This window comes from Chelonia mydas, chromosome 1, assembly GCF_015237465.2.
Source record: "Chelonia mydas isolate rCheMyd1 chromosome 1, rCheMyd1.pri.v2, whole genome shotgun sequence".
In the NCBI taxonomy this organism is placed as follows: Eukaryota; Metazoa; Chordata; order Testudines; family Cheloniidae; genus Chelonia; species Chelonia mydas.
The window spans coordinates 50,155,339-50,181,531 of NC_057849.1; the positions used below are offsets into that span (position 1 = coordinate 50,155,339).

Below are 26,193 nucleotides of genomic sequence, written 5' to 3' on the forward strand. Positions count from 1 at the left end.
CCTTGCACTCCTGACCACATGGCCCCACTGTTGTCTGCTAAGGAGCTGCTTCTCGCTTACCCAGGCTCCCCCCTGCTTTTAAGACCACCAGACTCCTTCGTCCTACCTTCTCCAGGGGATGAACCCTTACTGCAGAGCCCCCAACGGTACTGATGGCTCCACCACCATCCTTCAAGTCTGAAGGTTTCTTGGAACCAGAGCCCTCATTCTCTTCATCTCCCCCCGCCTCCAATCCAGACTCAGGACAATAACTTCCTCAACCCTCGGCTTATGATCCTTCTGCAGAGCAGTGGTATGCAGCCCACTGGTGCCTGGCGACTCTTACTGTTGGCTCGATTGCCACCCTGCCACTCCTACTGGACCCGCCCCGCTCCGTACATGGCTTCCTACCACTTGCCCCATTGGTGTATGTGGAGGAGGAAGGAGAGGAGGAACCGGTACCGCCAGTTCCCATGATGCCTCTTCCTCCCCTGATGAGGCGATCATCCCAAATTCCCTCTCCTCACCTGATGACCACTGCTAGTACCAAAAGCTTTTACAGTGTGTGGCAATGGACCTTGCACTCCCATTGGAGAAGGTCCAGGACACCCGACACCAATTGCTGGATATCATGTAACCCCACAGACTGTGAAGAACTACTCTCCCCATCAACAATGCTATCTTGCATCTGGCTCAAATGGTGTGGCACACTCCTGCTTCCTGTGCCTCCACCCCTAAACGGGCTGAGAGATGGTACTTTGTCCTTTCCAAGGGTGTAGAGTTTCTCTTCAGCCACCCTCCCCCAAACTCCCTCATGGTCCATGCCATTGTGGAGTGAGGCTGACAGCACCCTCAAAAATAAACCTCCCTCACTGCCAGACAAAGCAGCTAAAACATTGGACCTGCTCTGCCACAAGGCCTACTCCTCCGCGTGCCTCCAGTTCAGGATTGCTAATTACCAGGCTCTCCTGGCAAAATATGATTTCAAGAACTCTACTAAATTAGCAGAGTTTAAAGATTTCCACCCTCTGGACTGATAGCAGCAATTCCAGGCGCTCCTTGATGCGAGCCACCTGGTCGCCGACTGCCATGGCCTCCTGCTCACTTGCTACTGGAGTGGTGTTGCAGAAGGACTCCTGGCTGCAATACTCTGGGTTCCCCAAAGAGGTCCAGATCACGACAGAGGACATGCCATTTGCCCAAAAGCTCTTCAGCAAAAAAGACTGAAGAATCCTTGCACTCGCTCAAGGACTCCTGCGTCACACTCTGGTCCCTGGGAGTTTATACTCCAGCTGTAAGATGTAGACAGCAACTGTACCGTCCTTGCGTGCAGGCCCCCTATTCACCATATTATCACTATCAGCAGGAAGCACCATGTCGCCAACAGTGATCCCAGAGACCATGCTACCCAGCCTCCGCCACAGTCACCTTCTCAGATCCACCCCCACCCCCAGCAGCTGGCCAAGCACCAGTTTTGATATTTGTGTCACGATCTGTGACCCCCTCTCTACTCGTCCCGTGCTGCACCATTCTGCACCTCAGAGAGCTCAACACCTTTGTTCAAAAATCCATGTTCTGTATGGTGACACGCTAGTCGATTTATCCCATCCCCTTCCCCTACAAAGCCTGGTTCATGTATCTCGACATGAAAGATGCCTATTTCCACATCGATATTCACCCAGCCTATCAAAAGTTTCTGATTCCAAGTTGAGCCCAGCCACTACCAGTTCGGGGTGCTGCCTTTTGGCATAGCGATGACTCCATGAATCTTCACCAAAGTGTTCTCTGTCATAGTTGCATGCATGCACCATTTTGGCTAATCCATCTTCCCTTACCTGGATGACTGGCTCCTTGCTGAGTGCTCCCACCAGACCCTCCTCTCCGCCATCCATGCCCTCCATGCTCTCCTTGCGTCTCTTGTCATTTGTATCAACGTGGAGAAATCAGTTCTCATATGTACCCAGACCATTGCCTTCATTGGAGCATGACTGTACTCTGTTGCTGCACAAGCCTTCCTGCTGATGGACCACTTTGCCCCCTCATGACCCTAATCACAGATCTTCACCGCAAGCCCCAGGTCACATTCTGCTACTCTCTCTTCTTGGACACATGGCAGCGTGTACCCTTATTGACACTACACTTACCTTCACATGTGTTGCCTGCAACTCTGGCTCCTCTCCATCTACCAACCAAACACAGAGCAGCTAGACAACAAAGTCCTGATCTCAGAGCTGGTGTTGACATCCTTCACCTGGTAGACTGACCCTTCGAAGTCCTGATAGGTGTGCACTTCACCCCTCCCACACCACGAGACATAACAGATGCCTCTCTTGCAGGTTGGGGAGCTCACCTGGACTGTCACATGGCACAGGGAGTGTGGATGCCTCAAGAGGCCAAGATGCACATAAATGTCCTATAGTTGAGGGCTGTCTGCCTCACCTGCCTTGCATTCCTCCCCCTTGTCCAAACGAAGCTCATCCAATTACTCTCCAACAACATAGCAGCAGTGATTTACATCAGCAAACAGGGAGGTGCCAGGTCTTTGTTCAGAGTCCATTCACCTATGGACCTGTTGCATCAAACATCAGGTCATGCTGTAAGCCACATACCTCCCGGGCACCCAAACTCCCTCATGGACACGTTCAGCAGAATGTGCTCCACGGATCGGAATTGCACAACACCACATTCCAATTCCTCTTCCATGCGTGGGGCATCTCATGTTGGGACCTTTTTTGCCACTTGTGAGAACCACAAATTTCCCCTCTATTGCTCCAGAGAGGTGGTGGGAGATGACTCACAGGGCGACACCCTTCTCCTTCCCCTCCTCCTGCAAGTCCTCTGCAAGATTCATCAGGATCAAGCAAGGGTGATACTCGTAGCCCCATTTTGGTCATGCCAGTGCTGGTTCATGGACCTCCTGAACCTGTCTGCCCGCATACTGCTCTGCCTCCCCATACAGCTGGATCTCCTCATTCAAGACCAGGGCCAGCTCCGGCATCCCAGTCCCAGCCCTCTTCACCTCACAGCTTTGTTTTTTGAATGGAGCTCAAGCTCTGGCAGGGTCTGCTCCACCCCAGTGCATTGTATCCTTACCCAAAGCAGAAGAACATCCACCATAGCCTGCTAGCAAGTGAAATCAAAGTGCTTCACCTTCCGGGCACACCACCAGCAATACCCACTCACGACAATATCCGTACCTATTGTCTTGGACTGCCTTTTCTTGAACTCAAGATTTTGGGTCTAGCCTTCAGCTCCAGATGCATCCACCTGGTGGCATTCAGTGCATTCCTTCACCCAATGGATGGCATTTCTGTGTTTACACACCGTACCACAGTCTGTTCCCTAAAGGGCCTGCTCCACACCTTCCCATCAGTACAAAAACTCACACTCTTGTGGGACCTTAATCTTGTTCTCACCGCTCTCAGAAAACCACCCTTTGAGCTCCTGGTGATGTCCTTCCTTTTACATTTCTTCATGAAAGTAATTTTCTTAGTGACCATTACCTTGGCTAGATAGGTTAGTGAACTAGTGGCCATGATGGCTGAGCCCCCATATACCATATTCCACAAAGACACAGTGTCCTTGCATCTACACCCTAAATTACTTTCGAAGGTGGTGCCCGAGTTTCACCTCAATCAGTGTACACACCTCCCAGTTTTCTACCCCAAACCTTACACCTCAACTGCGGACAGACTCCTCCACTCCCTTGATGTCTTCAACAAACCGTTGACTTCCGATCGTCATCATAACTCTTTGTTAGCAATTGCCAAATGATGCAAGGGCCATACCCTCTCCTTCCAACTCATTTCAAAATGGGTCTCTAGGTGCATCCAGGAATGCTACACGTTCAGCAACATGAGGCAACCTTATGTCATCACGGTGCACTCTACCCAGGCTCAAGCAGCCATGTCACCTGTGCCCATTTTCACCTCACATTACGCCATCGCCCATGCAGCAGCAGCAGCGGACGCAGCAATAGGGCAAGCTGTATTGCACTCAGCACTTTCACCCACATCCTCGCACTCACCTTCCACACTGATCACTGCTCGCCACTCACCCACAGTTGGAATCCATATAGGAATCATCATTTGAAGGAGAAGAGGAGGTTACTTACCTGTAACTGGAGGTTCTTCGAGATGTGTGGTCCCTATTTGGATTCCAATATCTGCCCTCCTTCTCCTCTGCTTCAGACCGGAATGCTCAGCAGTAAGAGGGGCAATGGAGTGGCATCAACCCACATGGCCTATTATAACCTTGGATGGAAGCATGAGGCGATGTATGACGCATGCAGGTTAATGGACCCTGCTATGAAACCTTCCGGCACATGGTGCACATGTGCACCCACATTTAGGATTCAAATAGGGATCACACATCTTGAAGAACCTCCAGTTACAGGTAAGTAACCTCGTTTTTTACTTCCCTGGTAAATGTTCCTGTCAAACGTGCAGCTATAGGAGAAGACTTATTATTTTCGATTTCACTTCTAGCCTCACTATTCTTATTGTAGATTTCTCTCCACTTACATGCATATGACTGAATAGAATAGAGAGGTGAATGGAGAGAGATTCTTTTCTGACTTGTGCATCAAATGAACTCTTATCTATGTGTCAGTTGCAAAATGTTTTTACTGGTGGTGATGCGTTATTCCCACTCTCCCTGCCCCCTGATTTGTGATCAAGAGGTTGACCCTTGCCTCCAGTTGGCCCATGCATGATGCCAGCCCCCATAGCCCACTTGTTAAATTTTCAAACACCTTCATGCTTCCTCCCATTCTGCCCTTCATACTTCGGAGGAGCTCCCCAAAAACCTGCACAAAGCTACCTGATTATCTACATTAAAAACTCTAATTTGCCATAATGCCTACAAAATAATAGACAACTGTTAGGCTGCTGGTGTGCTGTGACCACTGCCTATCATCAGTATTGTCTGATTGTTTCCTTTATACTCCCTTGTCTGTCCCTGTGTCTCTATCTGTTATCTTCTGTCTTATACTTAGATTGTAAGCTGTTTTGGGCAGGGGCCATCTTTTCGTTTTGTGTTTGTACAGTGTCTAGCACAATGGAGTCATGGTCCACAACTAGGCCTCCTAAGGTGTGTTTACACAACATTTTGAAGCAAGCCTCCAATATTGAGTTGATAGACTGGGGCTAGCGGGCTTGTGCTAGCACTCTTAAACATAGTCAGAGCTTTGAAATTGCAGCTCAGGCTCTGAAGCCCACCCCACTCTCAAGTCTTTAGAGCCTGAGCTCCGGAGTCTTGCTCCATAATGCTGTGTAGACATACCTCTAGGTGCTACAATAATACAAATGAAGAAGAAAGAACCTATCTTAAGTCTCAGATCTCAAGCTGAGTTGCAGCATTAACAATTAGAAAAAAAAATATTTTACTTGTTAACTGAGAAAATCTGGTATATTCCTTAATAGTACATAGAGCATTAAAAATAACTGATACCCTTACGATGGCATTGTATTGCTGCTCAACACTATTGGTTTCTCTTGTTTACTAAAACAATCAAACAAAAACATGTAAAATGGATCTACATGTCATATCACTTCAAGTGAGAAAATTGCACTTCATCCATGATTTTACACTGTATGCTATGAAACTGAAGGCTTCTTTAAATAAAAAGATAGTAAGAAAAAAATCAAAACTCAAACTACTCTATAGGTTTAAAAACAAAAACCTGGTTTCTCAGTTTTTTATTTGTGTATTCAGACACCCACTGACTTGAAAAAAAAATGTTCCACCATAAAATATTTAAATAGTTCACAGCACTGAAGAAATGCTGAAGACTTCAAAGGAATTAACAAGGCACAACACTGCAAAGAGTGGAAGACTGACTATGATATGGAGGAAAATAAAATGGAGAAAACAGGAAAAAAATAATCTTAGCTGCAGATATTTGAGCATAGTTTCAAAGCAAATATTGAAGTTAATAAGATTCAAACACCTTATCAGTAAGCAAAAAGGAGCATTTAAATATTGACCATTACTGAGATGAATTATTTGTGAACACAGTATTCATCTTTTGAACTGGGAGACTGTATGGACCAAAAAGTAGTTTTCTTCTCTGTGAGAGAGACCAATAGTATGAGTTATGAGAATGTATATGTATTTGTCTGATTTTATTCTTGTCTTTAAGAATAAGAATGTAGCATTTTTACTTGTGTTTAGTAAATACTGCCTCAGTTAAAATCTCATTCAATCTTCCAGCCTTACTCTAAAAGAAGAAAATGTATTAAGATCGAGTTGACATGTTTTCCGATTTTTTTCTTTGTTCAGTCATCTAGAGTTCATATAACCAGGGCAGTTCTGGAGCAATTTCTGTCTTTTGCAAAATATCTGGATGGATTGTCACATGGAGCACCTTTACTGAAGCAATTGTGTGATCACATCCTTTTTAATCCTGCTATTTGGATACATACCCCTGCAAAGGTATGTATACAGTGTAAATGTGTTGTTGCTTCTTATACTGTAAAGTGACATACACGTTTTCATTTACCTATGGTAATTAATGCAGCTTATTTTTTTTAATGCAGTATTAAATATTTGTAATTGTAAACCAGAGGCAAAAAATCCTGTAATTTGCAGTTTTATATCTAACATGTATACTGAGTTTTTAATTATTCATCTTTTCTGAGTTAAGAAATACGATTATTCATCCCCAATAGTAATCAACCTGCAGGTTTTTTCATGCATTATGCTTTAAGATGGTAGGAATGAAAACAAAATGCAATACAGCTTTAAAATCAGAAAAATCATACTTTAAGTAGCCAAAATATGAGCCATGGGGGGGAGGGAAACACTCATTAGATAATTTTTTTATTCACTTACTGTTAATGTCTCTATTTAATGTGAAAATAAAATTTAACTTTATATTTGTGGGCTATAATTTTATTCTTCAGGTGCAGCTTTCACTGTATACCTATTTGTCTGCTGAATTTATTGGCACTGCTACTATCTACACCACCATACGCAGAGTAGGAACAGTACTACAGCTAATGCACACACTGAAATACTACTACTGGGTAGTTAATCCTGCTGATAGCAGTGGCATTACTCCTAAAGGGCTAGGTAAGTACAATACAGTGCAATTCAATTTTATAATACACTGATTATTCAACTTTCTCATAACGAACTACAATAACAGCAATGGAAACGTGAGCGCTTGTGTAGCCGGTAGACAAGGAGTTAGATGAAAGTTGTTAATAGGTGCCAATGTGTGAAACTGGTTTACAGCTTAAATACTATATAAATACTTACTTTTATGAAATATTAAAGGATGTTTTATTGCACTTTATGCATCTCTTTTTGGGTACTTTTGAAAATAATCAATTTTAGGTGTCTTCATAGATACCTGTGCTACATTAAAAAAGAATTCAAAAATTTTGATTTTCTGATTTTTATTAACCTGTCATCCTTCACATGCTATATTTCTGTAATACCTGTCTTCTGATTTGCTGCAGTTTGTAATAATTTTACAGTACTCTCAGAAAAAGCATTTTGCATTGTGCCTGTCTTATAGGCAAAAGAAAACTTCACTACACAAGATTTGACTTTTGCATAGTGATGAACTACTGTCATAGGTGACCCTTAAAACTGTGTGGACAGCTCTGAGTTTTGTCTCTGAGACCTCTAACACTGTATTTTAAACTCAGTAATATTTTCCCTCTACTCTTATCAAAAAATAAAGAGATTAATTTAACAGCATTTAGTTACATTCAGGTATTTAGCTCAGTAAGTAATTAAATGCAAAAACCACAATAATATATAAGAGGCTAATTACATCTATAGTATATGTGCATAAACAGAATATCAGATCCTGGTTTTACATACTGCAGTACTCCTGTTGCATTTAATGGACTACTCTTGTGTAAAGCAAACTTTTGGCTCAAAGTCTCTGAGAGCCACTGGAAGCTTACTAATATTCTCTCATCTTTCGTATCCTGCTGACAAACTGAAAACTTAAGGGAAATTTTCTTTCTGTGCTATAATAGTATCACAGTTTGAGAATACACAAATTAAGGAAGAATGTGAAGAGTTTGGAATAACCATAAATTGTCAGGGAGCTGTTGGCTTAATAAGTTTTTTCTGTTTCTTATGTTTATGAATAATCATACAAATGCAGTGATAGAGCATCTCATAGAGAGATATCCCAACTTTAGAAGTGAGGAGGCAGAGGATCTCAAAAGGAGTCACTACCAGAGCTCGGATTACACCTTAGGATTTCCTTGTTCCCAGCCTTATGCTCATTCCGCTACATGATGCTTAGCTTTCTTTCTATGATAAAATTATAAAAAACCGCAAATGACTTTTGTGTGCTTATATTTTCCATTAAAGTGAATGAGAAGTCTATATTATATTAAATTATGAAAACTACCTCTGGTAACTGGTGATTAAGTATGGAAATAGCTTTTCTATAGATACCCACCTCAGTGGATTCCCACTATTGTCTTGCTTCCGGCATAAGACCAAGTGGGAACTTCAGTAACTTTACAGTTTGGAAACTTTGATGCACCCATAGAGGTGCCTCTTGCGTCTCTCAGTCAGGTTTCTTAGGATGTAGAACCTTGGTAGTACCAGAGGGGCAGAGGCTGCAGAGTATGCTAGGTTCAGGAATTATTGCCATAGATCATCTTACTCTGTTCTGAGCCTGGTGAGATGACTGTGTGGTAAAACCAACCAACCAATCAAACCTCAAACTGATCTTTGTCTACACTACAGATTTCAATGATGCTATTAGTGGAACACCATCTATTGGGGGTGCTAGATTCAAAATATCATAGTGTCTGTAAGGCCTAAACTATGGTCTGAAAATGTGTCAAATTAATTCAGGGCTTTAAATTTGATATCAAGGGTTTTTTTCCCCTTCAGAAAATCCAGCTCATACTCACATGACAACTTGTTGTTGACCTAATCTTCATAATGTACCTAACTTTTTTTCAATCTGCTTCAAATTGCAGACTCTGTCATGGGGTTTTTAGAATATGCCAGTCAAGCTCAGATAATACGCAGTTGCTTTCAGTCTGTAGATTTCTTAGCAATGTAGAGTTCAAAGCTACAGGATACTTAACAGTACTTCAGTATTTGTAGAGTGCTACAGTATGTGCTATCAGGCATTATATTTCCATTGGCATCAAGGTGCTAATAAACCTCAGCCTTTCCAAAGCAAGTAATGAGAGATAATTGGATGCAAATTAGTAGCACTAGCATGTTGAAGCCTTTAAAGCCTGTCTGCTAATGAATATGTTGGAAGTTTTATAAGAGACCTTAGAAGTGTAAGTATACCTAATTTTCTGTTTAAATTAAAAAAAAAAAATGATAGTGTCATGCTTCAAATAGCTTATGAAACACTGAAAAGGAATGCAAGAATTTCTAAATTTTCGATTTTATTTACAGTTTTAAAAACTGCTTAACTGATCACAATTTGAAAAAATATAGAAATACTTAGATGGATTTGATAATTTTTTTGTATTTGAATTGCTTCAGTCCATATTAGCTATTCCATTCATCCAGTCCTTTCAAGGCATTGTGTTAAAGTTAACAAATGCTTTAATAATTATTTTAATTATTTTTTTTTTAAAAATCATTCCTTTCGGTCTGTAGTGTTGGATTTATGTCTCAGAGGAATACTTACAGTAAAGGCAGAAGATAATTCCTATAACATAATTCCTATATAAATCTGATGAGGTTCAACAAGGACAAGTGCAAAGTCCTGCACTTAGGACGGAAGAATCCAATGCACCGCTACAGACTAGGGACCGAATGGCTCGGCAGCAGTTCTGCAGAGAAGGACCTAGGGATGACAGTGGAGGAGAAGCTGGAAATGAGTCAACAGTGTGCCCTTGTTGCCAAGAAGGCCAATGGCATTTTGGGGTGTATAAGTAGGGGCATTACCAGCAGATCGAGGGACGTGATCGTTCCCCTCTATTCGACATTGATGAAGCCTCATCTGGAGTACTGTGTCCAGTTTTGGGCCCCGCACCACAAGAAGGATGTGGAGAAATTGGAGAGATTCCAGCGAAGGGCAACAAAAATGATTAGGGGACTGGAACACATGAGTTATGAGGAGAGACTGAGGGAACTGGGATTGTTTAGTCTACGGAAGAGAAGAATGAGGGGGGATTTGATAGCTGCTTTTAACTACCTGAAAGGTGGATCCAAAGAGGATGGATCTAGACTATTCTCAGTGATAGCAGATGACAGGACAAGGAGTAATGGTCTCAAGTTGCAGTGGGGGAGGTTTAGGTTGGATATTAGGAAAAATGCAGAGTTTTGCAGAAATTAATGTTGTGTACGCAGAATTTCCTTTTCCCCACAGAAATGGGCTGCAGTGCTGATGGCTGCCACCAGGGGCCGCTGGATCTGGCAGAGCCCAGCTCACACACACAAGACACTGCTGGGGGAGGGGGAGGAGGAGCTAGAGGGTTCCTGGCAGCTGCAGTTCCCCGCATGGTCTGAGGGAAGGAGATGGCAGCGTGCAGGAAACTCTACACAACCCTGGAAACAAGCATCAGGCCGTTTCTCCCTGTGGATCCCTGGGCTCTGAGGGGTACCGGGGTGGTGTCTGGACTAGGGATAGACCTGTGGCTGGGGGGAGGAGGCGCAGGTATCTGGGCTAGGGGTGCCCCCCACAGCTGGGCTCTGGGAAGGAGGGGGTGCGGGTATTTGAGCTGTTGGGGCAGGCTCTGCAGCTGGGCTGTTTTGGACATGAACTTTGTACAGACTCCAGGTTACTCCTCCTTTCCTCTGGGAGACAGAAATTGTATCTAAAGGGTATTCTGGAAGCAATCTGTGCCAGGCTCTGATGCATGACACGCAGTAAATGGGCCATCCAAAATCTGGCCAATACCAAGATTATATAGTGCCATGATTTTATTGGGACCAACCTTCCTGAAGGTCCCAGACTGGAGCCCCACTGCATGTCTTGAAAAAAAGTAGGAAGTCCTGTTCAGTGCCTGCATTGATAGGCAGGGCATCTTCTCTGGAATTAGAGAATTCTCCCTTTGAGGGAGCAGAGGTGGCTTGGGAGACCCTCCAAGTGCCTTCCCAACCTAAGGAATCCTCCTCTTTTTGAGGTTCTGCAGGGATGGGACTGAAACCCAGGTCTGCAAGGTGTGGGATGGCTGACACCTATATTCACTAGCTGGCAGCCATAGTAGGGGCCGCATGTACTACCACATAGACCCTGTGTAACTAAATCCCATAAATACTGCTTCCGAAGGCTGAACTGACAGCCTCCCTTGTGTCTGCTGATTGATTCAGGCACCCTATTTAAGCCTGAGAAGAGTACTAGGAAGTGTCAGTGCAACAAGGTGGACTCTCTGCCAGCTGTAGTGATGAACCTGCCTCTCAGTTTGCTCTTAAGCTCCTGATCCTGACCCGTGGCTCTGACTCCTAGTTCCAACTCTTAGTTCCTGACCTCCAGCTGTGTCCTGCAGCATTGTTCCTGACCTCTGACCACCACTGCTCCTATCCGTAGGTCTGAATTCCCAAGCTGCAGTCATGACACTCTTCCCCAGACGAGGTGGTCTGTTGATGATTTTTGGACCTCCCAAGAGCTGCTCTGGAGGATAGCTGAAACCTTGGAAATTTAGATGGTAATCCAGGAGAACACACACAAGCCATTCAATAACTTCAGCTCCTCTATGTCCACAAGCATTGCCTTTCCAGTTAATGAGGGGTCTGTGGCACACCCCGCCGTTACTTCCATCAACTTCAAACTGAGTGGAAAAGAGATACCAAGTTCCATCAAAGGGTTTGACATTTCTATGCACATCCAATGCTGGGATCACTCGACTTTTCTGTCGTCCAAGAAAAGACCAAATCCACTGAGGGAACAGCAAAGTATGATGACCCCAAGAAAATGGACCTGTTCATTCAAAGGCTTACTTGTTAGCCTCCTTTCAATTCCATATTATAAAGTACAAGGACCTGCTCATGAAGTAAAAGTTTTAATGTGGGAAATAGTGACCCCCGTCCTTTCTACGTTCCATCAGCAGTGCATGGAGGAACCAAGAGACACTTTTAAGGAGGGGCACATGGTAGCCAAAACAGTGCTACAAGTAGCAGTGGATGATTCCAGTATGGTTGTTTGATCCAGGGTCATATCCTTCCTGCAATGGTCTGAAATAAATCCAGGAAACAATATAAAATCTGTCCTTCAAAGGCATGGATCGATTCAGCTCCTTAATAGAAGAATCACTCCATTCTCTCAAGGATTGAAGTGTAAGGCTGAGATCCCTGGATATTTAAACTCCAGCACTTGAGCATAAACCTTTCTGGTACCAGCCTCCTCAAACAACATCTTATTCCCACAATTGCTAATTGGAATACCTGCCCAGAAAGTGATCCCTTTACTCTAGGAGTAACCCATCCTTCTCCCCCATCATGTACCTAGCCCCATCCCAGAGGCAACAGGTTTGACTAGATGGTAGAGGGCTATACCAGCACCTTCCCACAGCCTTGTCCCCTTCCACTGGGCATGGTCAGAGATTATAGCTGATAAATGGATGCTGGATATCTTCATCCATGGCTACGATATCCAATTCCTTTCCCATTCCCTATACCTCTTTAGAGACCATTCTCATGAGAGCCTGTTGTAAAAAGAAATGGCCTTGTTGCTTTGTGTAGGAGCTGTGGAAGAGGCTTCTATTTTCAGTATTTTTCCTTATTCCAAAGAGAAAAGGGCATGCTAATCCTAACCTAGATTTGAGGATACTGAACAAAATATATGCTGCCTCAGATTCAGGATGGTAATAATGCTTGCCTCCATTATCCCATCACTTCAGATTCGGGATTGGTTTATAGGTCTTGATGTATTTGACTCCATAGGAAGTACCTGAGGGTCCTACAATAACTAAATCATCACTATTACGAGCACCTTTTGAACTCTCCCTGGCACTGAGATTCTTTACAGGATGCCTCACTGTAGTGGTGATGCATCTAAAAAAAGAGGAGTACTTGTGGCACCTTAGAGACTAAGCAATTTATTTGAGCATAAGCTTTCGTGAGCTACAGCTCACTTCATCGGATGCAGCTCACGAAAGCTTGTGCTCAAATAAATTGGTTAGTCTCTAAGGTGCTACAAGTACTCCTTTTCTTTTTTGCGAATACAGACTAACACGGCTGTTACTCTGAAACCTAAAAAAAGAGGGTGTCCATATCTAGATGACTGGCTGATCAAGGGAGATCACATCAGGAAACTCCAAGTCTTAGTTGCTCCCTTTCTCTGTTCACCCAGCCTAGCCTCCTGGTAAGTACATCAGAAGCAGGAAGCCTGTCAAACAATCAGTGGGGCCACTGGGTAATTGTGGGTACAAGGAAGACAAGACCGGTGCAGAGAAGCTAAATGAATTCTTTGCATCAGTCTCCAAGATGGGATATTCCCACACCGAGCCATTCTTTTTGGGTGACAAACCTGAGGAACTATCCAAAATTGAGGAGTCCATACAGGAGGTATTGGAAATAAATTAAACAGTAATAAGTCACCAGGACCACATGGTATTGACCGAAGATTTCTGAAGGAACTCAGATATGAAATTGCAGAACTACTACCTGTGGTATGTTTCAGAGTAGCAGCCGTGTTAGTCTGTATCCGCAAAAAGAAAGAGGACTTGTGGCACCTCAGAGCCTAACAAATTTATTTGAGCATAAGCTTTCGTGAGCTACAGCTCACTTCATTGGATGCATTCAGTGGAAAATACAGTGGGGAGATTTATATACACAGAGAACATGAAACAGTGGGTGTTACCATACACACTGTAATGAGAGTGATCAGGTAAGGTGAGCTATTACCAGCAGGAGAGTGGGGGAGAAAAAACCTTTTGTAGTGATAATCAGGGTGGGCCATTTCCAGCAGTTGACAAGAACACCTGAGGAACGGGGGCGGGGGGGAATAAACATGGGGAAATAGTTTTACTTTGTGTAATGACCCATCCACTCCGTCTTTATTCAAGCCTAAGTTAATTGTATCCACTTTGCAAATTAATTCCAATTCAGCAGTCTCTCGTTGGAGTCTGTTTTTGAAGTTTTTTTGTTGAAGTATTGCCACTTTTAGGTCTGTAATCGAGTGACCAAAGAGATTGAAGTGTTCTCTGACTGGTTTTTGACTGTTCTAATCCTTGACGTCTGATTTGTGTCCATTTATTCTTTTACGTAGAGACTGTCCAGTTTGGCCAATGTACATGGCAGAGGGGCATTGCGGGCACATGATGGCTTATATCACATTGGTAGATGTGCAGGTGAACGAGCCTCTGATAGTGTGGCTGATGTGATTAGGCCCTGTGATGGTGTCCCCTGAATAGATATGTGGACACAGTTGGCAACGGGCTTTGTTGCAAGGATAGGTTCCTGGGTTAGTGGTTCTGTTGTATGGTGTGTGGTTGCTGGTGAGTATCTGCTTCAGGTTGGGGGGCTGTCTGTAAGCAAGGACTAGCCTGTCTGCCAAGATCTGTGAGAGTGTTGGGTCGTCCTTCAGGATAGGTTGTAGATTGTTGATGATGCGTTGGAGAGGTTTTAGTTGGGGGCTGAAGGTGATGGCTAGTGGCGTTCTGTTATTTTCTTTGTTGGGCCTGTCCTGTAGTAGGTAACTTCTGGCTCTGTCAATCTGTTTCTTTCACTTGAGTAGGTGGGTATTGTAGTTGTAAGAATAGTTGATAGAGATCTTGTAGGTGTTTGTCTCTGTCTGAGCGGTTGGAGCAAATGCGGTTTTATCGTAGAGCTTGGCTATAGACAATGAATCGTGTGGTGTGGTCTGGATGAAAGCTGGAGGCATGTAGGTAGGCATAGCGGTCAGTAGTTTTCCGGTATAGGATGGTGTTTATGTGACCATTGCTTATTAGCACCGTAGTGTTCAGGAAGTGGATCTCTCGTCTGGACTGGTCCAGGCTGAGGTTGATGGTGGGATGGAAATTGTTGAAATCATGATGGAATTCCTCAAGGGCTTCTTGAAACTACAGCATTTGCTCAAGAAAGTCCCTGAAAAAGCACAAGGTCTATAAAATCATGAATGCTGTGGAGAAAGTGAATAAGGAAGTGTTGTTTTCTCCTTCACATAACACAAGGACCATGGGTCACCACATGAAATTAATAGGCAGCAGGGTTAAAACAAAGAAAAGGAATTACTTCTTCTCATAATGCACAATCAGCCTGTAGAACTCATTGCCAGGTGATGTTGTGAAAGCCAAAAGTATAACTAGGTTCAAAACAGGTTTAAATAAGTTCATGGAGAATGGGTCCACCAATAGCTGTTAGTCAAAATGATCAGGGATGTTTCCCCTGCTCTGGGAGTCCCCAAGCCAAATGACCGGGTATTGATCACTCGATAATTGTCTGTCTTGTTTATTCCCTGTGAAGGATCTGGCATTGGCCATTTGTCAAGAGATAGGATACTGGTCTAGATGGGTCATTGGTCTGACCCAATATGGCCATTCTCATGTCCTTATGATATGTTTATATGAAAAACAAAAAAATAGTCACTTACCCCATCACAGTTCCTAGGGGCCAGGATAGATTCCACAACAGCAAGGGCTGTCTTACCACAGACAGATAGCTTGTACTTTAGTCATAACTGTACACTATGGCGTATCCAGAGACAACAGTACATACTTGCCTCATGTTGTTTGGGCATATGTCCAGTGTACATATGTGATGCTGCTTGCCAGAGTTTGCCCAAGCTACATAAAACTCTGGGTCAGGTAAGTATACTCCCCCACAGAGCATCAATTGAGCACAATTTTAGTTTGGTGTTTTGCCCTCACAGTACTGACCTGGTGGCTGCACCCAGACAATGCTCAAAAGGAGTGTCATTCATGACCCCATTGCCATCCAGTGCATAAGTCACAGATGAGTCTTGGGACCCCATATGGACCACCCTGCAGATACAGGAACATGAATCCCAGAGGACATGAAACTGCACATATGTCTTGGAGCTCAGAGTCTTCAGGCTCACATGCAAGGCATTTTTTCTGATCTTATAACATTCTGTAGAGTAGATGCAGACAAACAGTACCTCAGCAATATGCCATATAAGCAAGGGAGTACCATCTTTTTCTCCCTCTGCATGGAGGCAATCAAACTATGGAGCTGTTGCTAACTGCATGGCATAATCCAGATAGCTCTCCACCTTCTGGGAGCCAAGAACATCTTGATAGATTTCCTAAGCAGACAATCTGTCATGAACCAGCGTGGTTACTGCTGAAATCCATCACCAAGTCACTATTCCATCAATAGAAATGATAGACCTATTTGCCAGCAAGCACACTGCTGAGTGCCCAAGCTTCTATTCCAGAGGAGACGGGAGCCACAGGATCCGTGCCAGACATTTTCCTTTTGTAGGGGAATCAGGGCCACCTTTACGCCTCCCCCTGGATTCTGCTAATCCCCAGGATCATTGCCAAGGTCAGATGAGACCATGACACATTCATTTTCACAGCTCCCTACTGGCGAAGCAGCCTGTTGTCCACACGACCCCTGGTCCGGCTCCCTGGCCATCCAGACCTGGTGTCACAAAATCAAGATAAAGCATTCCATCCAGACCCAAAGTTGCTGAAACTGATGGCCAGGATGCTGACAGTCTGAGTGCCATGGAAAGGGATGGCCACTCACACATTGAGGAAATCTTAGCACAGAGCAAGAAGCTTCCCACGAGGAAAACGCCGCCAAATGGAAAAGGTTCTTGATATGGGTGGCCCAATACAGCCTAGAGCTGGTGCTGTGCACTGTGTTGGGGTAACTTCTGAACTTTGGAGACTTCGGTGCAATTATCTGAGTCCTGGTTTGATCTCTCCCTCGGTGGAAAAAAGCATTGCCAAATAGGTTAAGAAAAGCTGGGGTGGGAGAACTGCATCTCAGGAATATCACTGACCGTACCTTGTTACTCCCATGAAGCACACCAAATGTCAAGGCAATTCAAGTAACATTACAGATCTTAGAGCACTTAGAATAGTCAAACTTTAAACAGAAATCTGGTCTTAACCTTAAACTACAGCAGAGCTGCCATTCTGCTATAATCATACTCTGTTCTGATGAATCTAATGTGATAAAATGTCAAGACAGGAGATTTTCACAAGGTTGCATATTTATAGCCATAGTATATAAAGATATTTAGCAGTAGGCAATTGAGAGTAAGGTTCCTAACAGTTGTATTCTTTCCTCTTAAATTATTTTTCTGTGGAAATTGTAGAAAAGAAGATAGTTAACTCCTTTCTATTTCTTTATGATGGATGGTGCACTTTAATGATGGTATTACAAATTGAGTATTCCTCAAGTTGCCCAGGAAACCTTGGTGGTATGTTGCTACTATTTACATTTTTATTTGAAGTTCCACCATTTCAAAATGTGTTTATAAGAATATTTAAAACAAAATCATGGTAAGGACTTATTAACAGTGAATCCCTGAACGTTGCAGTTTAAATTAAATTAAAAATCTTAACGTGTCCTGGAAAGGAAAAATGGTAATGGTGATATAAGCCTATTAGTTCTCCAGTTATCCATACTCCGTTTTTCCTGAAAGGCACTAAGTGATACCTGAATTTTTAATGTCATAAACCTGCAAAGAAAAGCTTAAAAACTTATTATTTTCCTCTATGGGTCACTCTTAATAAGTAATGGCTGCAACAGGAATACATTGATTTGGTGGTACATCCCTACCCATCCTGGCTACTAGCCATTGATGGACCTATCCTCCATTAAGTTATCTAGTGCTTTTTTGAACCCTGTTAGTCTTAGCCTTCACAACATCCCCTCGCAATGAGTTACACAGGTTGACTATGTGTTGTGTGAGGAAGTACTTCCTGTTGTTTGTTTTATACCTGCTGCCTATGAATTTCATTGGGTGATCCCTCATTCTTGTGTTCTGTGAAGGAGTAAGTAACATCTCCTTATTCACTTTGTCTACACCAGTCAAGATTGTATAGACCTCTATCATACCCCCCCTTATTCTTCTCTTTTTCAAGCTGAAAAGTCTATCTCTTTAATCCCTCCTCATATGGAAGCTGTTCCATACCTCTAATCATTTTAGTTACACTTCTCTGTATCTGTACCAATTCCAATATACTTGAGATGTGGCATTCGTAACTGCACACATTAATCAAGATGTGGGTGTACTATGGCTTTATATAGAGGTATTATGATATTTGCTATCATCTTATCTATCCCTTTCCTGCAGTCATCTGGTACAGAAGCTGATTTAAATGATAGGTTACATACTACAGTTAGTAGTTCTACAGTTTCACATTTGAGTTCCTTCAAAACTCTTGGTGAGTAACACCTGGTCCTAGTGACTTATTACTGTTTAATTTATCAGTTTGTTCCAAAGCCTCCTCTAATGACACCTCAATCTGGGACGGTTCCTCAGATTTGTCACCTAAAAAGAATGGCTCAGCTTTGGGACTAGTTACTTCTGTTACAATCACTTCTGTATGCCTCTCTGGGGAGAGTTTTAAGGAGAGACTACACTTCTGAGTGGGAACCCCACCTTTTGGGGGGCACTTTTCTCTTGGAAAATTAAGAACAAGGTCTTATTTCTCAAAATTATTGTGAAGCCAGTCAGTCTATCCTTAGATAACTAAAGACAATGGGCAAAATAATTTTACTTCTGGTCAGGTGAAACCTGTTTAGTTGTTGTTAATAACCAGCCAGTTTATAATTGTACAAAGTAAGCTATCTTAACTGAACTTAAATCAGTTACTTAGAGGAAGTCATGTAAGGATCTGCCTTAAAACAGGCCAATTACAAATATTGAGAATCTTAAATCCATTAAATCCCACTATTTCTCTGCTTACCGCTGTTGAGCCCTGTCTCCTGTCCAGCAACATATGGTCTAACCATGTGGGGATAGATTCACAAAAGGACTAATGTGCCTAGCTCCCATTTTAGGTACCTAAATTCCAGAATCAGGCCCCACTGGGATTCACAAAGCCCCAGGTCATCTGCCCCTGAATGTTGTAGGCACCTAAATTTGCTCATTACCTACATCTTTTGCAGTAGAAGTTCCCTAAGAATCTCTGTTTCTGCTTGTGAACGTGCACATTGCAACCTCACACCAGGCATCTGTGAAACCAGAGAGATTCATGTACCAGGAGAGATTGAAGGAGCCCCACATCAGACTGAGCCATAGCCCAGTGTCAAGGGCACTCACCTGAGAAGTAGCACATCCCAGTTCAAATCCATTCTTCCTCTCATATGGAGGGGGGACTTGAAATGAGTGTTTCCTACAGGTGAGGTGAATACCTTTACCACTGGATTAAAAGTTTTATGGGGTAGATCCCCGGTTTCTTGCTAAAATTGCATGGGTATCTCATGAAGATAGGGTCTGCAGTTAGGAATCCCAAATGAAGGGAGGTGCATCCCTGCAGCCTGGGCTTAGGCACTTACCTCCAAAAGAGAGGTGGGGTTTAGGACACATGCCAGCTTGACATCTTCCATTGGCCTGGCCGCTTTAGGTTAGGGCCCTATCTCCCTCCATTCCACGTATAGGGAAACTAGGTACTAAATTCAGGCTTTGTGAAATCCAGTGATTTTCTAGGCACCTAAACGATAGGTGTCCTTGTGCTTAAGTTTCTTTGGGAATCTAGCCTTTGGTGATTACCTGGAGAAACTGTCAGTATTTTAAGTTGCAATAGTATTTTCATATCCCAATAAAACCTTTTAAGAATTTTAAATCTAATCCTTTGGCATGGTCATATTTAATTTCATATTCTCTTACAATCAATGTTGAAATATTGGGGAGGTTTCCTTGGGTTGGTTTCTTTGTGAATCCTTCTCTATTTTTGCTGTAGAGGTGGGCAGGATGAGTGCTTGCTGTTTAAGCAGGGTAGCAGCGGGCCTGTGGGTGGGTGTGAGGGATGTGAGTTTTTATGCTTTTCTTCCTATTTTCATGACATCATAGAAGAACACATCTCTTTCAGACTTACTTAGATTCAAGTTGGTTGCCGTCACTTTTTCATTGCCTCCATGCCTTAGGTAGTTGGCTTAGGTGACATGTTCAGTTTCTGAATATGCAGTCTGTTTGATAAATATGCATATTTTTGTTGCCTTTATTCTTCCAATTACATTTGTTCTTTTATGTAAAAGTTTTTATATAAACAACACTGAGAAAGTCTTCAGCTTAAATAGTTCTCAATGCAGTTGCTGATTCTTTAATAATTTTGAAGCAATTATTTTTCTTGTCTTCCTGAGTTGGGTGAGTGAGTTGCTTGAGTGCTACCAGTAATTAATTTCACATTAATACAAATATTCTATACTTAAATGTCTTCTTACATTTGTAATTAGTTTAGCAAGATTATTTGATTCCATGTTAATAGATAAAGCATTTTACCATGTATCTAGCAATGATACTAGGAGCTCTGTATTTATCTAACATATTTGGAAGTATGTATTTCACAAATGTGCTTGCCATTTCAACATTTAAGAAATAACCTAGAGGATTAAAACATTTCAAACTACACATCTTTTTCCTGGAGTTTTAAGGACACAGAGGGTTTTATTTGAAAAGAGAAAAAGGGGAAGAGTGGGTTGGTGTAGGCCTACTTTACCCCTGTGTTTTATGCTTTGATAAGGACTTCAGTGTTGCTTCTCTTTTGAAGTCCTTCTTGTGTTTACCAGTTGCAGTCTTTACAATTAAAAGTCCTATCAAATATTTTTATACAAAACATGAGTCACAATAAACAAGCTTACATCCATTTTTCAAAACGTAGAATAAAAGAAATTGGCATAGAAAGTTAAAAGGTTTTCTAGCTAAGGAGGGGTTGTCTTCCTAACATTTGCTTTTCGGTGGGAGACAAACATCCCCCTGGAATTTCTTTTATTAGCTTGTACACTCTGTAACATAACTAGCTAAACATAATACACCTCTACCCCAATATAACGCGGTCCTCAGGAGCCAAAGAATCTTGTTGTGTTATAGATGAAACTGTGTTATATCAAACTTACTTTGGCCTCGAGCATTTCCGTTATTAATAGTCACTTCCCACCCCCTGACTGACCCCTCGGAACTCCCAACCCATCCAACCCGCCCCTGCTCCTTGTCCCCTGACTACCCACTCCAGAGACCCCCCCACGCCTAACCACCCTTCCCAAGATGCCACCCCCTATCTAAGCCCCCCTGCTCCTTGTCCCCTGGCCGCCCCCTCCAGAGACCGCCCCGTCCCTAATCACCCTCAGGACCCCAGCCCCTACCCAACCTCCCTGTCCCTTGACTGCCCCGACCCCTATCCACACCCCCGCCCCCTGACAGGCCCCCTGGGACTCCCACGCCCTACCCAACGCCCCCATCCCCTGACTGCCCTACCCCCAGAACCTCCAAACCATCCAACCCCCCATGCTTCCTGTCCCCTGACTGTTCCCCCCCTCCCCCCCCGAGATCCTCTGTCCTTTATCCAACCCTTGGGCCCTGGCCCAGCACCCTTAAGATGCTGCTCAGAGCAGCATGTCGGAGCCAGACACGCTGATGTGCTGATTCGCCGGAGCACTCAGCCCTGCCACCCAGAGCGCTGCTTTAATGCGTTATATCCGAATCCATGCTATATTGGGTAGCGTTCTATCAGGGTAGAGGTGTATGGATTTTTATATTCAAGCATCCTGGCAGTTATGTATTAATATTCAGTAAATGTGTAAACAAGTTCATATCTACCTAATATTAAAAATAACTTGTAATAATTGAGGTCTGTCCACCACAGAAAGAAGTGAGAGAAGCAAGAAAAAAGTTAAGAAAAAAGTCTCATTTCGGAGGACAGGCCACCTCTTTTATTCTCAGTGTTACTAACTCTCTCAAATTTGTAATAAGTAACATGATTTTGGCTCCTGCTTCAAGCCATCAGATGAAAAGCTCCAGTCTTCCCATGACTTACAAATAGCAAAATCAGAGAGAGACTTTTCTCTACTGGTGCCCTGTAATCTAAGGGAATGTACAAACCTATAAACCGTGAACTCTCGTCCACCTCTTTTGCTGTTAATGGGCCATTCACAACCCTTATTCTGAACCCAAAACTTCATACTGTTACCTTGGGGAATAAGAGATGCAGGGAGGGAGATTACTATCATTCACCCATTTTACAGATGAGCAACTTGCATAAAATCTGTTCTGGCATTTCTGGTAATAGAACCCATGTCTCCAATCTGATGAACCCATGTCTGATCCACTTTGTCACATAATCTTACAAAAAAAAATTAAATTAGGTGTTTCTGAGACCTGCACTAACCCGCTCTGGTTCTGTCACCTCTGGTGGAGAGGCCACATGTTAAGGATTAATGATTCTGGTATTGCTTCAATGCTAAAAAGTATAGTTTATTAGCCTGAGGCTCATGCTTTTTAAATCCAGAGGCCCCATGGTCAATTCCAGCAGAAGACCCAAACAGAGGGGTTGTTATATTTGGTTATGCTGCTCATAGCTAATAGATCACATTGTGATCCCAGATCCAGGAATAGAAGCTCAGAATCCTGATGCCGAGCATTCTGCTGTCTCACAAATACTTACGCAGTATACTAACAAAGTATGTGTTATATCTCTCTCTATGTACTCATCCACACACATGTTGTCCATCTTACTATCAAGTACTCCTATGTTGCTGAAGGAGAAGAGGTGTGTGCAGTCGTTCTGAAGGCTGTTTATCAAACCCTGCTGGTGACCCATGTGGGGATGAAAAAATATGCACACACATATATGTATACAAGTTAATGTGAGGAGCCTGAAGTAATTGTTGGAATGATTTCATATTGCAAAAAGTATTTAGAAGTGAATTTGGGTGTTGTCCTAATATTTTTCTTGTTGTGTTTTTAGTGTTTATATTTGGGGTAATGGGAGCTGTCCCTTTAAGAGCAGGAGGTGGCAACTTATTATAGAGTGTGTTTGAGACTCAGGCAAAATCTCTCCCTTACATTGCACTATCTCCAGAGAGTGGAAGAACCTGCCTGTGTAAGCTCCAAAAAGGTCAGCATGTGATTTAATAAGCTTATCTTACCAGAAAGTAAGCCTCATTCTCTAAAGTGTTATGTTAGCATTTACTGGGCACTGGATGCCTCAGGACATTGCTAATGAGATATAGAGCTTTTCACCTGTAGATCACTAGTTTGAATCAGGTTCAGCTCAGCAGAGATTAAAAGTTACTCCCATCTAATGGAAGTTTCATAGCCACTAAATGATTTGAGTTGCCTGGTCCTAGTGCCAGCTCCCACGTGACACAATCTAGTGCAAAGCATGGGATGAATTTATCTTCTTTCAGGCAGGGACTGCCTCTTGCTATGTGTTCTACAGACTCTAGTACAGTAGGATCCTTGTTTTGTTTGGGTCTTCTATTGAGAGGTCCTGCAGCAGGAATCAGAATTGGATTACTCTTGATAAACTTGTGAAAGATGACAACACTGTAATTGTGTCTCTCACATTGGAGACAGGGAGGATGATTTTTAAAAAGTCAGAAAATAAACCATGGTTTAACTTTTGGCTCAAAAATTGAGATTATGGTGGTGTTTTGTTTTTGTTACCTCATAATCTTTGAGGTCTGACTTATTATTTTTGAACTCTGGGGATGGCAGTACTACATTCCAGAAAATAAGGCTGTGTTTGCATTAGTCCCCCTACTAGCATCAAAGTCAAATGAGACTCATAAAAGAGGCAAATTTACAGCAGCAGAATCCAATTTACTTTGCTTCCCTACTTTCCAGTATTGTTGTACCCAGTCTAGTATTAGGCAGCTGGTGTGCTGTAACTGCTGTGATCATTGCTTATTCTGCTGTTCATAACTATCTTACTGTTCCCCTGTGCTCCTCCCATCTGTTTGTTTTATCCACCTGTTGAGTTGTCTTGTTTTAAATTTAGATTGTGATCATCTTGTGGCAAGGCACCTCCTCCCTCTTGCCAGACTTAGCATTTCCCCCTCTGGCAGTGCTGGGGGCTATGGTAAATCAGCCCCACTCTGGACAGTGGGTGTCTTCCTCCTCTGTTATTTTCTTATCAGTATTTTCAAGGTAGGCCTCCAGGCAGGCACAAGGAGTGCTCCTCCAGCAAAAAAGAAACCAATTTTTAAACACAAAACAAAGGGGGACACTTTCCCTGCCCCCTCGCTGGGCATGGGGGTGCGGTGTTGTCGACCTGTTGTTAGCTGAGGTGTCAGTCCTTTCCCTAAACAGGGCACTCATTTTTGGTTGTTTCTGTAGGGAGAACTGCCTCTCACTCTGGAGAAGCCTATATCTGTGCTGCCACTAGCCCTGCAGCAGCTTGTCTCTCCCCGCCTTCTCTCACCAGAGGAAGGGTTTTTAAAGGTTTCAGGCAGCGCCTTATTGGGTTCTGATGTCTCTATTTGACCTGAGGTAACCCCTTCCCAGCTTATAGGAAAATGGTCCTTTATCATTCTAAGGCTAACATATCTGCCTTCCACCACTCTTGCACCCCTGCCTTGTGAGCCCTTCCCCCCAGCCATCGTCCCCCTGTATACCTGGAGCCAGCTGTGCGATCTGCAGCCGGTTCACTTTCGAACCGTGCTGAGGGCACATACGTACGCACTCATGCTCCATACTCTCCATATCCTCACCCTTGTGTCCCACCCCAATACTAAGTGGAGGAACCTATTGCCATCTGTTGTGGGTAAGGAACCCCAGTGGGCTAGTCTGTATTCCAGCCTGGTCCCACGGCCTGCCGAGGATATCAGTTGGTGCCTCCCTCATGGAGCTGTGAGAACAGGCATGTACCTGGCGCGGTTCACCTCTATACCCGATGCCTGTTCCTTTTGCTGCATGAGCGAGACCCTGGCACACGCCTACCTTGAGCGCGCCTGGTTGCCGCCCCTTTTCCAGCTCCTCTTGGACCTGCTTTTGCGGTTCTGGCTGCACTTCTCCCCCCCCAGCTTCTAATTTATGCACACCCCATCCATGGCCCCATGAAATTGCGAGACCTCTTCGTCAACCTCCTGCTAACGATGGCCAAAGTGGTAGTCTATAACACCTCGGAGAGCATGTTGGCTGAGGGGATGGTCTGTGACTGTGGGCCCTATTTCCGTTTCTCTCTCCATTCACATATCTGGTCAATGTTCCTCTGGACCGTGTCTGCTGGCTTTCTTGACATCTTTGAGGAGCAGTAGGCGCCGTCCGGGGTTCTCTGCTCGGTGTCCCGTTCAGGTTCTGTACTTCTGACCCTTTGACCTTCACACCTGTCCTTGTTTTCTCTTTTGTTGTCCCCCATATTTATTTGAGTCCCAGCCTCAGTAGCTCCTCCCCTTAGGCTGCGGAAGGAGCTGTTAGCTGCAGGCAGGCTTGCACCCGCCCACTTCCTGGAACCAAACAGAACCACTCTCGTGCAGTTGCCTAGCCTGACTTTGACCCGATCTGTTTTGGATAGGAACAGTTTCTGTTCTGTTTGTATCATGCCTACCACAGAGCCTTAGCCTCCCGGCAACCAGAATACCAATAATAAGTAGTAGTAAACTGTGGAAGGAGGGAATGTTTTTTTCAGTGTTTGGCCTATAAGTTGACCGCAAAAAGAGTTTTGATCATCATCTGCTAAAACATTGAATGGCTCACCCACATCTCTAGGTATGTTAATAGGTATTGGAACATGAATATGAAGCTAATCTTTCTATGAGTAGGTTCCCAGTACCTGTTAGTTTGGAACACCTTCCTGCAAATCACTCCTTAAAATCTGTTTCTCCTAAAAATTCTTCCTGTCTTTTTCTTCTCCTCGGTATCACACCCATGGCTGTCTCCCATGATTTAAGTTTTGTTTTGAGGTTCTTTCATTATAATCTCTCAGGGGGAGGTTCAGTGCCTTAGTCTAGACTTTGGAGAGAATACTGCTTCCACAGTGTGGAGAAGTAGACTAACACTACTCCGCCAGTGGAACTCATGTGGGTTGACATGGAGAGGCATGACGAGATGCATATATCTGAAGTAATTAGGGGTATGCTTTCTGACCATAATGCTGCAAGTACATAGCATATAGCATGGTAGGACTTTTGGCTCGGAGCACAGTATCACTGTAATAATTCATGCGTTTGTTGATGTAGTTTCAGGCTACTACCTTGAAATCCAAATTCATCTCTGCATTTTATGTGGGAAGAGGTCAGTTGCATGATAGCATAAAACATTCACGTGTATAAAAATATTTTTCTCTTTTTAAAAGGCTGCTTCTTTTGGGTTGGATCTAATAACAATGTCCATATCTTCAAATATCCTGTGTAAGGCCAAGAGTATATTTCAGACAAAGACCTCAGAGACTAGAAAAT

The 26,193-nt window shown here is 43.4% G+C and overlaps 1 protein-coding gene across 7 annotated transcripts in view; it reads left to right on the top strand.

Annotated features, from left to right (window-relative positions):
• NBEA (neurobeachin) overlaps positions 1–26,193 on the top strand; it is an 837,833-nt gene that overhangs the window by 272,510 nt on the left and 539,130 nt on the right. For all 7 annotated transcript variants that reach the window (XM_027833036.3, XM_043531828.1, XM_043531837.1 and 4 more), the window contains 2 exons: positions 6,262–6,414; positions 6,885–7,053. In XM_027833036.3, coding sequence (XP_027688837.2) covers positions 6,262–6,414; positions 6,885–7,053 — 322 coding nt within the window. The remainder of the gene's footprint in view (positions 1–6,261; positions 6,415–6,884; positions 7,054–26,193) is intronic.